The 13,699-nt window shown below is 41.6% G+C and overlaps 1 protein-coding gene across 1 annotated transcript in view; it reads right to left on the bottom strand.

Moving 5' to 3' along the window:
• The window catches only part of CLCN5 (chloride voltage-gated channel 5), a 167,535-nt gene extending 156,746 nt beyond the window's left edge, over positions 1–10,789 (bottom strand). The window contains exons 1-2 of the mRNA XM_029240074.1: positions 10,571–10,789; positions 8,345–8,501 (exon numbers count right to left, since the gene is read on the bottom strand). Of these exons, the coding sequence (XP_029095907.1) occupies positions 8,345–8,360 (16 nt within the window). The 5' untranslated portion in view covers positions 8,361–8,501; positions 10,571–10,789. The remainder of the gene's footprint in view (positions 1–8,344; positions 8,502–10,570) is intronic.
• Positions 10,790–13,699: the final 2,910 nt, after the last annotated feature.

The following is a 13,699-nucleotide window of genomic DNA, read 5'->3' as shown; positions in this document are numbered from 1 at the left end:
CACAGGTTCGAGCCCTGGCCCGGAAAGATCCCACATGCCGCGGAGCAACTAAGCCTGTGCGCCGCAACTACTGAGCCTGCACTCTAGAGCCCACATGCCACAGCTACTGAGCCCACGTGCCACAACTACTGAAGCCTGCGCACCTAGAGCCCGTGCTCTGCAATAAGAGAAGCCACTGCAATGGAAGCCTGTGCACCGCAACGAAGAGTAGCCCCCCGCTCGCCGCAACCAGAGAAAGCCTGCGTGCGGCAACGAAGACCCAACACAGCCAAAAATAAAAATAAATTAATTAATTTAATAAAATGTGGGGGAACTTTTCATTATAAATGAATTCTAGCTTTAAAAAAAGAGGGATGATAAAATTAGAAAAATTATCATTTTTCAACAATTCAGGTAAAGATTGCCAATTAATGCTAAAATTACTGGATGAATGATTTGGGAAACAGGATATTCACAAGGTCTTAAAGTACCATACCATAGATTTTTTTATTAATTATCTATGAAAAGCAGAACCTCAGCAATGAAGAGATATGGCAGACACCTCCTTAATAAGTGATTACCTTAGCATCACCAATAATGGGATAAACTGACATTACATGTCTTCAACCAAAATGTAATGCAGTGGGACATACACAACATCATCTATGTAATTTTCTTGTCAAAAGCACAGAACTGGAATCTAATCTCAAGAAAACAATCACACAAAGCCAGACTGAGGAATGTTTTACATGACAACTGTCCTGGACTCTTCAAAACTGTCAATGTATTGAAACAAACAAAGGAAAAGGAACAGGGGATTAAAGGGACAGATAATCAAATACCTCCTCCTTGATTGGATACTAAATGCCCCCTCAAGAAATGCTATAAAAGATATTTTAGGATAATTGAGAAAAATGTAATTATAGGCTATAAACTAGATAAAATTATTGTATAGATGATAATTCCCTGCGTGTGAACACTATTATTGTTATGTAGGAGAAAGTCCTTGTTCCCCTGTTCTTTTTTTAATTAAAATTTTATATTGAGGTAAAAACTTTATTTGTAGATTCACATGCGATTGTAAATAGTACAGAGTAAGGCCATATACCCCTTGAAGTATGATTATTATTAACCCCATTCTACAGATGAAGAGGGTGAGGCCCAGAGATGAAATAACTTGCCCATAGCTATCAGTGACACAGCCAGGATACAAACCCAGGGAGTCTGTCTCCAGAGACTACACTTGACCCCAGAGGAGACAATTGAGGCTTTGGAGCTTAGGGAACTCTGGCTACCAACTGGCAGAGCCGGGTTCAGATCCAGGTGTATCGGATTCCAAGGCCCATGTTCCTTCCACAGTGTACGCTTGGGAAGGAATGACTGGCTCTTACAGAAAAAATTTCTGAAAGACTGGTTTTAGTTACCCCCTATTCAACGTTTTTCATCATAATCCTTCTCCCCTGCCCCCATTCTGCCCCGCTGAGGAGTTGTGGAAGGGCAATAATGCAGAGAGACAAAGAAGTCATTTCTTGTACCTGTCGGAGATGAGACACACAGATACTAACGTTTTGATCAACAGAACAGAACCAGATGGCTTTTCCTAGGTGATGGTGGTCCAACTATCAAGCCACACAGCCATCTAGATTTCACACTGAAGTTCTGTTATCAACTCACTGACTGCTTTGTGATGCTCCCCTTGGCCCCCAAGTGTTAGCTAAATCACCAGAGTGTTTACAAATACACTGTGATGTGCTTAAAAAAAACTGCAAAGTTGAAACTTACTTCCTTTGGATCTGAAGCCAACAGAACAGTTTCTCACTGCAACTGTTTTATTTTCACCCTTACCTGACATATTTTGCCACTTCACCTTATTATGTAACTTCCACACTAAATTAAGTGTAATTTCTCCATTTTTGTACACTTTCCCTGTCCCCAATCTCACTCTCAAAAGAGTTTTTGGAGTCAGTAGGAGAGACAGCTAAAAGTTACAAGAGTACTTGAGGAAGTATTAGTAGCAAAAAACTGCTCTAACCAAACCCTCAGGAGTTTGGTTGCTTTTTTTTTCTTTAATTTGGAGGCAAAGGGAGCACAGAGAGGCTGAAACAGTTGTCCAGAAGCCCACACAATTCACTCTTTGTTGGAGGCACTGCTATTTTATACCTCACTTCCAAATTATTAAAAGTAATACATATTTATTACATAAAATTTGGAAAGTAAAAATAAAAGGGAAAAAATATAAATGCATCCTACTACCTAGGGATAGCCATGTCAACAACTTTGGATAATTCCCATCTATTCTGTATTTATTGTCACATTCATAGGTATTTTCTTTTTTGAAATATATTAGATTTGGTTTTTACTGCAGAGCACACATAGCAGGGCAAAGTGCTACACACACAACTACAAATCATTTTGGGGGAAAAAAAGCTGTAAAAAAATAAAACTGCAACTGCTTTAGTTATGCAGTCCCAACTTGAGGGATCCACGCTGGCAAAGGTGGATATATACATTTACAGGTATATACATAACATGTAAAGACAGAGATATACACAAAGCCCCACTTAAATTGAAGACAGAAAAGGAATAATCCCAATACTCTTCCATTATGTCATGAAGATTTTCCTCAGCATTGGTCTGGATTTTTAATCTGTGGACCTGCCATAATTTACTAACATTCCCCTACTATGGAAATTGTCTTCAGTTTTTCACCACTTATAAATACCTTAGTATATAAAGCTGTGTACATATATCTGATATTTCCTTCAGAAATTATACCTTTAAAAATTAACAAGGAACCCATGTTACGTACAGAAAAAATGGAAGATACAAATAAGTAAAAATAAAGTCAACCGTAATTTCTTTTTAAAATACTCGTGTGTCTATCCTCTTAGACTTTTCTTTGTACAAAACATACATGGACACACCACATATATTAATATGGGACCATACTATTAATAAGAAAAAGTAACAGTTACTAATAATAGTTATCATGTATTAAGTACTTACCACATGCCAGGCACCGTGATTTTCTGATTTAATCCTTTCAACCGTCCTATATATTAGCTCAGCAGTTCCCTAACTTGCCTGCACACTGGAGTCACCAGGGGCTTCAAAATTCCCGGAGTGCTGCATCTCATTCCCAGAGATTCAGATTTAATCGGCCTGTGTGAGGCCTGGGCTTGGGTGGGCTTAAAAGATCCCCAGGTGATCCTAATGGACGTACAAGTTGAGAACTGTTAGGTTCGCTGTTATTTTATCCCTCTTTTAACAGATGTGGAAGTTTGAGGAACACTGAGGTAAGTAACTTCACAAAACCACGAAGCTCATAAAGCTAGGATTTCCATCCAGCTCTTAAGTCCAGAGGCCACACTGTTAACTACTGATAATTTGGGATGTGCTTCCCAACCCCACCATTTAACACCATATCATGAACCTATTTCTATGTTAATAAGTATAATAACTCCACAGTATCATTTTTAGTAACTATAGTATTGCATTGTATCAATGCATCAGAATGCAAGTGTTATCAATTTTCCCTAGTATAGAAAATGCTGCAATCGATATCCTTATTGATACATCTTTGTGCACATCCTTCATTATTTTCTTAGGATGAGCTCCAAGAAAAGGAATTGCAGGGTGAAAAGGTAAACACGGTTTTTAAAGCTTTTGATGAATATTGCCAAATTGACATTCCCACCAGAAGTGTATGCAAATGCCTGCTCCCTCGGGTCCTTGCCAAAGCTGTGTTTTGTCATTCCTTTTTAATCACTGCAAATTATATTGGAGAAAATAGTATGCTATTTTAATTCCCCCTTTCTTTGACTACTACTGAGATAGAACATTTTTTCATGTTTATTGGCCATTTGGATTTCTGAGTATGTATTTTCCTACTCCCATGCCTTGCACATTTTTTCTAGTAAAATACTTGTATTTTTCTCACTGAGCTGTTAAGTCTTTACATATTAAGGATAATGAGTCTTTTTGCAACTGTTTCCAGTTTTCTCATTAATTTTATGGTTTTGTGCAGAAATTTTAAATTTTCACACAGTTAAAACTGTATTATTCTACCTTTCATATTATGCATACAAAGATCTTCCCTATCCCACGATTATATGAGTATTCTGTATTTTTTCAGTTTCTTTATAATTTCTTTTTTTAACTTTTAATTCTTTAATGCAGCAGTTCCCAAACAGGATTACACATCAGAATTGCTTACAGCACTTCTTTAAATGCTCAGGTGTTAAGACTGAATCACAACTGGGGGGGATGAGAACTGAGCAGGAATTTTTTTTTAACATCTTTATTGGAGTATAATTGCTTTACAATGGTGTGTTAGTTTCTTCTTTACAACAAAGTGAATCCGCTATACGTATACATATATCCCCATATCTCCTCCCTCTGCGTCTCCCTCCCACCCTCCCTATCCCACCCCTCTAGGTGGTCACAAAGCACGGAGCTGATCTCCCAGTGCTATGTGGCTGCTTCCCACTAGCTATCTATTTTACATTTGGTAGTATTTATAAGTCCATGCCACTCTCTCACTTCGTCCCAGCTTACCCTTCCCCCTCCCTGTGTCCTCAAGTCCATTCTCTACGTCTGTGTCTTTTTTCCTGTCCTGCCCCTAGGTTCTTCAGAACCATATTTATTTATTTATTTATTTATTTATTTATTTATTTATTTTATTTATTTATTTAGATTCCATATGTATGTGTCAGCATACGGTATTTGTTTTTCTCTTTATGACTTACTTCACTCTGTATGACAGACTCTAGGTCCATCCATCTCACTACAAATAACTCAATTTCGTTTCTTTTTATGGCTGAGTAATATTCCATTGTATATATGTGCCACACCTTCTTTATCCATTCATCTGTCGATGGACACTTAGGTTGCTTCCATGTCCTGGCTATCGTAAATAGAGCTGAGCAGGAATATTTTTAAAAGGCAATTCCGATGCACCAGCCTCCTTTATTAAGAAACCCTATTTTAATCCTTCTAAATTTACGTTGGTGTCATTTTTCCAAGTTACTTCAGCACATTTGTTAAATAAAGCATTTCATAAGCTTGAAATTCTACTTTTATCCTCGTTGGTAAGTTCCGTGAGAGCAGAGCCCATACCTGTTTTTACTGACCACTGCATCTCTAGAGCTCAGCACAGTGCCTGGTGCACAACTGGTGCTTGATGTTAATTGAATAAATAAATGAGATCTGACAACACAAGTCTCCACTCTCATCCCGCCCTAAACTGGCTATTATTCTCTCCAATATTTCCTTGACCATTAGACCAATGAAACTGATGTTATTAATGATGACCCTGAGTTATCAAAGATATTAAATTATGCCCAGTACACTCTGTTTAAAATGGCCAGGAAATGTCTTAGAGGACTCCATCAAACGAAGTCAAAAATAATAATGTTGGCCATGTTAAAGAGGCATGGCAATTTGGATCCAATTCTCCATGAAGGAACTAGACAGGACTGACCCAAGAGACTAACGACACTTGGCTTCCTCTAGCTTTTAGAGTTCCTCTACTAGATCCAGAGATTGACTCAGAGCTCCCTTGAGCTGGGGACAGACCCACACATTCCCTCTTCCATGAGTCCATGGAAAGAAAATTGGAATAGGGAATCAGGAGACCTGGGTTTTAGTCCTATCACTACTATTAACCTGTTTGACCGTGGGTATGTCACTTAACCTCTAGGGGTTGGGCTAGATGTTTTCTAAGGATCTCTTCATATCTAAACCTCTACATAAAGACCCAAACAGATGACTACAGGGCAGGCCTTCCAAGGACAACCTGAAATTCCCTCCACAGAACAGGGTGCCAGGCCCACTCCAGGCTATAGCAAATAATAATGACAGCAGTAGAAGTAGTAGTAGTAACAATAACAGCTATTGCTAAATTTTACTAAGCACTTATATGATAGACAATATTCTAAATGTCTCACTACTAATAATAATGGCACACATTTATATGACACTATGTTCCAAGTGTTTTGTTTAATATTAAATAATCATCACAACAGCCTTATAAGGTGAGTTCTATTGTTATCCCCATTTTACAAAAGAGAAAACTGAGACAGAGAGATTAAGGGACTTGCCCAAGGTCTCACAGCTACCAAGTGACAGAACCAACGGAGTTGAACCTAGACCCATACTTTTAACTACTCTACCATACCGCCACCCAAACTATCATTGTACTATGCTTGTCACTTCAGAGGTTGCAGAAAACAAGGAATGATTGCAGTTATTTCTGTGGAATACTCCCCTCTTCACTAATGCTAGAAAAATTGTTTTCCTCCAATGTAATCTTAAGCAGATCGGATTTCAGGGCCTGAGATAGCAATATATATTACTTATTAAGAAATTATGACATTTTTATTAAGAATTGTTATCCATTAAAATGTTTTTTATTATAAATCACTAACTACTGATGACATTTCCATCAAAAAGAGAGAAAACACACAAGCTCTTTATGCATCATTAGGAACAAAACTTTAGCTCCCCACTTACACAAACTCTAATTCTATACTTTCAGGACTGTCTTTTAAACATTGACCTGACAGCTCACAGGTGTCTCAAACAAAACAGACCAAACCAAATGCGGCACACTAACTTCCCACAGTCCCCATGCCCCTCTCATTACCTCCCATGTTCCCCATCTCAGTGAATGGCACCACCGGCCCCAGGCACCCAAACTGGCTGTCAACCCAGGCTCGGTTCCTCCCTGCATCTAGTCACAGGACGTTTCTAGAATTCATCCCATTCTCTCTATCCTTGCTGCCCCTGCTTCTGCTCAGACCCTCACCATCTCTTCCCTAAACCACTATACCAGAAACCTCCCAACTGCCTCTTGGCTTTCATTCTCCGGCTCCAACCCCACCTCAACATTGCTGCCAAAGTAATCTTTCTAAAACAAAATCTGATTATGTTACTTCCCTGTTTAGAATCTTTGTCTTCGGGATAAAGTGTAAAATCCTTCCTAGGACATACAAGGTTCTTTGTTATCCAGCCTCCAACTACCTTCCCTGCTTCATCTGAGGTCGTGGCCCACACATCTCACACGAGTCCAACAGAGCAACTTGGAAGTTCCCAAACAGTGCTTCTCTGTCTGCCCAGAATGCAATTCTCTCAGTTGCCCATCTGGCAAACTCCCACTCATTTTTTTTTAGCCCATCTCAAAACTCACAGTTCATCATGCTTTTCTCTGGACGTCCATCACATTTTGCATCTCTCCCTATTATAACACTTATTCAACCTGACACAATTATTTGTTTGTATGTTTGTCTCCCCCCATAAGACAAGGAACCCTCTAGGGTTCTGCATCTTACTCATCTCTGTATTCTACTTGTTGAAAGAAAGAATGTCTCAGGATTTAAACAAGAATATTCAAACTCCTCCTGATAAATGCCCATTGTGTGAGTCAAAGCAGGGATACAGGCCGAATCTCACATCAAAAAGTATCTTTAAATTGACAACCCTCACACATCAAAAATTCTTCTTACGGCTGTAACCAACTGGAGACGGTTTTAAAAGATACATTAGACCACCAACGAACCTACCTACTGAATATTTATGGACATTCAAGCTCCTTTCATTCTACTGCATGTAAGTGGCCCTTAACCTTCTGTGGGTCACAGACCAATTTGGGTAGTGTTTGTCTACCATTTCTTAAACCCACATTCCCTTCTGATAAACATAAAAATCCCACACACCCCTGGAGATTCTGACACTCTCCCAAAGGGCACCATCCCCAACCCCACCAAAAAAAAAAGTAACTTTATATGTGGTAAGAATTCACAGGTTCACAAAAGATATAGTCTATCAGGCAAGACATCACTGAGCTTTGCTCTCAAGTCGTTCCATAATATTAAAACAGGCATTTCCCTTCTATCACCAAATATAATCATTATAACGCTAAATATGCTTTCAAGTCTTTACTGCGAAGAGGAAGTCAAGGAGGTGCTGACATCTGTCTCCCCGACCTTTGAAAACCTTATGATAGAAATTTGCCGGAACCAAATAAAAAACAGAAATATGAAAAGATATCCTCCATCTCTTCACCTATAACCCCCACGAGCACATGTTAAAATGAAGGGAGTTCTTTGAAAATGCTCCTGGCACTACATTTTCCCGCTACTCCTACCCCCCCAAACACACACCCCCCTCCACCCCTACTTTAAAATAATCTGAACTTCCAGCTAGCAGCAACTCCTTTTAAACCAATATGCTTTGTCCTGGCGAAGACAAAGGGTTAAATTAAAGAAACCGCTGCCTGGCTGCCTGCCACTGGCTTGGAGGGTTGGGCTGGGCTAGAGAATAGAGGAGGAAAAACCAGTTGAAGGCATAAGTGCTAACTTCTTACCCTGCCACATGGCCATCTTGATCCTATTCTCTCCCACGCTGGGGTCACAGGCTCAGAGTTTCCCGGACCCCCCAGTTTTGTAGGGAGACTCGACTGGGATGTAGATGGAACAGCAGCTGTGTCGTCTCGTTTTCTGCAAGATGCTCAAGCCCAGAACCTGAAAATATCAACAGGAAAACAAATACCTAAATGAAAAACATTCAAATCCTTGAAAATCATCTCCTGTCCCTCTCTGGACCTCTCTTTCAAAGATAAGCAGACATGGACAGTGTTAAGTTTCCACCTAAGCAACAAGATATCACCGAAAAAAAAAATGGGGAGATCTGGAGTCAGTTAATATTGCCCTTGAGTGCTGTCCAATTCTGCATGAATCACTGGATCTTCAGTAAGTGGGTTTCAGAATCTCAAAGGATGGGTGGTTGGATGAGATAACCATTAAGTGTCTCTCCTATCTCAAAGTTCCACACTTTGGGGGAATGAAGAACAGCATAATATCCGTTGCCCTCCCCAACCTCCCCAAAACACCCAACTCTGCAACAAAAAATTTGTAGAAAGGAGAGGAAATTTTGTGACTAAAAGTTTTAAAACAGATCTCGTATAGGAAAAGAAAAGAAAAGAAGGCATAATAAAAACTGAAGAGCGATGCCCTCGAGGTCGTGGTGCTTCCTCTCCGCTTCATTATATTTTCCCACATTTTGCCAATGTCCTGTAGAGAGCATAGACTGCTTTTAAAATCAGGAAAGAAAAGAACCAAAGGAAAAGAAAAATGTAAAAAAAAGAATGCTAATTTAAGTAAAACCAAATTAATTCAGATAATTCCTATTTTTAAAATGTCAAATTCAGTCTTAGGACAGTACTACTTGGAAGGATATGAAAGGCGCTAGGAATGGGAGAAAAAAATGAAAGAAGGTGAATATATTAAATGCTTTTCTTGTCCATTTAAACAAGTTCTTCATTAAGTCTTCCTTATGTAGCATACAAGCCAATCTGCTTTTTCTAAGAAAAAGTCCTCACCTTTTTGACCTGGGGAACTTCAAAGCAGATTGCTATTTCCATAGCTTTCATACAAGCAACACCTCCACCCCTTAAGTGAAAACGCTAACGTATACATACTGAAGACTAATACGAACTTGAGAGCCATCATTTTGGCCTTTTTTAAATACCTTTTTTTAAAGGACTAAAGTGTGAATGTGTACACTAATCCCAAAAAGCCGATAGAGAAAAGACAACGCTTTGGATAAGGAAAGGCTTGTGAAGTCCAAGAAAACTAGGAACTCACAAAGTCCCAGGATGAATTCACCAGGAAAAAGCGCTCTGATGACTTATCTGGAACCGAGGACAGTTTGTTTTGGTTTGCCTTTTTTTCCCTCTTATTTAGCGCGCAGTTAAATAGTACTGCTCCGCGCCTCGTGGGACCAGGAGAATTTAACATCTCCGTAGTCAAACCCGGGTAGTTGCTAATAAATGTATGAAGCGTTCATAAAGCAGATTCTTACTGGCTTTTTGTACTCCACACTTCTGGATTTCCCTCACATATTCGGGGTAGCTTACACTGACGTTATCACACGGGCACACGTACAACTTCACTTGGCACTCCTGGAAACTGATTTGCTCTGAAATATTAATAAAGTACACGCGCATCAATGTGAAGGTAAAGTTTTGCCCTTGGGGTGGGTGAAGGCGCTCAAGCGCAAGCCTGTAAAGTCTAGAGAGAACCAGCTCCCCGCGTTAAGTGGGAAAAGGAAAACGCAGCAACTACTTTTCCGAGAGTGTGGACTCGGCTTCGCTACGACCCACACAAACCTGCCAGTCCAGAGCAGAATGGATAAGAACGGGGCCTCGACAGGGCTTTACCAGCCAAAGCCACCCTGCCCCAGTCCTGGAAAGGGGACGCCTGCAGCTAACCTCCCCCATTCAAAAGCGGGGCGGGCTTGGCGCGGCTCCGCTAGGAAACTTCGCTGGGACAGCGCAGGGACCCTGGCTCGGAGAATAGGGCTGGGCTCCCTGGAAGATGCCGCCCTGCACTGGCTAGAACTGGCCGGTCTAACTCCTCCGAGTGCCAAGCAGCAGCGGCCGGGCACGGGGAACCCCCATCTCCCGGGGACTGAGCCAGCTGGGGAGCGCTTCCCCTGTGTCGCTGAGCCCAAGGGAGTGCTCCGGCGGTGGGCCGGGGGCCAGCGGCCCGCCAAGGACCTGCTCGGGTAGGAACAGCCCATTTGTCTTTACCTGTCGCCGAGGTCCGGAGCGGCAGAGCCCGTGCCCGCCGCCGGCGGGCCGAGCGCTCAGTCGGCTCTGGCGTCCGGGACACTAAGTTGAGCTAGCGCCCCACGTAGCCTGCAGAGCTTCATTCACAGCCCAGCCGGGAGGAGGGGGAACGGAGCGGGCGCGCGGCTCATGTGACAGACGCCTCGCAAGGATCTGCCAAGCACGGCCGCCGCCTGCGCGTGCGCGCCCCGTCCAGCCCGCTCCCCACACCTCTGCCGAAGCGCGGAGGAGGTGAAGCCCGCCCAGGAGGCAGCAGGGCGGGGAGAGCCGCGGAGAAGGCGGTGCTCTGAGGAGTTTCCGCGCGCGCAGCCGCAATAGGTCGGCCCTGCTCGCTGCCATATTTAATGAGGACTGGGCGGGTCCTAACCCAGTGCTGGGCGTGTCAATTGCTTTTGAAAAAGAAATGCTCCTTTATGTTTCACTCTTTCGAGCCTACGGTATGTTTTTTTGGTTTTGTTCTTAAAACGAAACTGTTTATCCTGAGCTTCTGGCCCACAGAATAGTTAGTGGTAGAAATCTAATACTAATTACATTAGCTGACGTATTTTGAGCCTCTAATTATATGCCGGGCACTGTTCTAAGCCCTTTACTTTTTTCATCTCATTTAACGTGCACAATAACCCCACTGGGGTACGTACTATTATTTCTCCACTTTTATTCATAAGAAAACAGAGGCACAGAAAGGTTGTCCGAGCTCACATAATAGTGGTAGTATGAATAGTGATCAAATATAGTGATGCTTGTAACAGCCAACTCGATCCTCATAGTAACACTGGAAAATCTACACTGTGGTTTTTGGTATTGTCTCCATTTTAATAATTACAAAACAGAGGCTCAGGAAAGCAAAAATTACAAGACTGGTAAGGGGTAGAACTGGGATTCCAACCTAGGTCTACCTGACTCCAAAGCCCTTTGGCCTAGGTTTGGAAGAAACAGCCCCTCATTTTACAAAAGAGAAAACAGACCCTTGGGGTTTGTTGACCTACTTAACATGATCCAGCTAATTATTTACTGGCAGAACTGAGACTAGAATTTATATAATCAATCCAGGTAATCTAAGTAGAACCCCAGTACGCTAATTCAGAGTCCACTGTAGTGAACAATTTTGAACGCCTGCTTTGGGCAAGCTAAGTGGTGTGGGATACAAAACCTGTATCCTAGACCAGTCAGCACTAGGCCACCAAGGACAAATCTATAATCAAAAAAGTCCGGCTTTTGGACCTATTGCAACAAGGGAGACGGCACACCAGAGAAACCATGGGACATCTTACCAAACAAACAAAAAAGTCATTATGGTGTTGGGGGGAAGGGTGGAGTTTAAGTGAATTTTAAACGAAGCATTGTTTTAGTAAGCTCAAAGCAGGGCTGTGTGAAGGGGTCAACATCAGGTCTGGACTTCGAAGTGAACCCAGAGTCCTGTTTCCTTGGGAACCACAAAGTAAAGATAGATGTGGAATGTTGTGTCCAGATACCCCTTATCTGAAGCTCTGCACCTGGATTGGAAATTGAGGCTGCTTCTCTGGATCCAAGAAACGTATGTACTCCAGACAGATGTGGGATGTTTTATTCTCACTGATATGATTTCAAGCAGCAAAGTTCCTGATAGTCTATGATTGTAGAAAACAAAGTTTCTCAGTGAGTAAAAAACATGGTGGTCACTCAGATAAGGCGACTGTTATCCTCTTACAGCTGCAGCATGTCTCTGGGAGAAATATTGTTCCCCATTAAATTTACAGCTGGTTTTGTTTGTGTCTGTTATTCCAGCCTGATGAAAGGCCAGGTTTTTGCTTTCTCAGTCCAAGCTAATTTTTACTTTCTCACCTGAGAACATTTTTTCTCTGCTTTCAGGCACTGGCAGTATATAGGTGGGTGGGTGCATGGGTGGGGGATAGCCACAAGCGACTAGAAAGAATCAGGGCAGGTTGTGCTGAGTCCTCTGATGATGGTAAATGCAAGCAGAGGTAACACCTTGTACAAAGGTGTGCAGGCAAGAAATCACATATGAGGACCTATGAGTAGTCCTCCATGGTTGAAGCTTAGGGTAAAGAAGTGTATGGAAGTTGTAGGCGATGTAACCAGAAGGTAAATTCAGGCCCAATTTTGGAGAATCCTGAATGTTGGACTGAGATTTGTACTTAATTCAGAAAGTGATTGAAAAAGAAGGTTTTTGAGCAAGGTAATCCCTTTATTGACACACTTCTTTTTTTGTAGTTGAGGTATAATTGAAATATAACATTATATTAGTTTCAGGTGTGCTGACTCGCTATTATTACCACAATAAGTCTAGTTAATATCTGTCACTCTTCTTTAAGAAGGTGAATTTGGAGTAATTGTTCAAGGAGAGGTTGGTTGGTTGCTTGGTTTTTGTCGTTGCAGGATAGGAGAAACCAGAGCTTACCTGTAGGTTGAGCAGGAAGAGACACTAGTGAAACAGAAATTGAAGAGGCAAGAAAAGGAGGGGATAAATAGTGGAGTAAAATACATGAAATAGAAATGAGATGCAAAATACAAGCTAAGCTTGGAAAAGATGCCTTTCCCTATGAGACAAGAAAAAGATGGTTGCAGGATGGCAATCTGGTTGGAAGCCACCACTGTAGAGCGAGCAAATATTGGCTTTACGTGGAATACGGGTTTATTTGGGAGAGCTTGGGCAGGAGTGATTTATGGAGAGTATGAGGGCTGCAGTACAACCAGATGACCACGTGGTGTCGCCACTGACCGCTGACAGCTCGGAGGGTTCCTGTTTTAGGAGTACACTTCATAAAAGAACATTCTATCTTTTGAGAATTGCAAAACAAAACCAGTTACATGAATCGACTCTGGAGCCAGACTGCCTGGGCTCAGAACCAACCAGACTCAGACACTTATTAGCTGTGTCACGTCGTTCAAGTTTCACTCTCCTTCAGGTTTCTTATCTGTAACATGAATAATAGGATAAAATGTATTAATAGATTTTAAATAGTTGGAAAATGTTAAGTGCTCGACAAATGTGAGCTAGTATTACTATTAATGGTGATGATGATTAATAAGGCTCCTTTGGGTCCACAAGTTTTGCAGGAGTTATTTATGTGGTGAGTAATAAATGCCTAT

Source organism: Monodon monoceros, unplaced genomic scaffold (assembly GCF_005190385.1).
Source record: "Monodon monoceros isolate NGI ecotype Baffin Bay Population unplaced genomic scaffold, NGI_Narwhal_1 Super_Scaffold_22, whole genome shotgun sequence".
In the NCBI taxonomy this organism is placed as follows: Eukaryota; Metazoa; Chordata; class Mammalia; order Artiodactyla; family Monodontidae; genus Monodon; species Monodon monoceros.
Note: the sequence above shows the minus strand (reverse complement) of the source record. Positions and strands in the feature narration are given on the sequence as shown.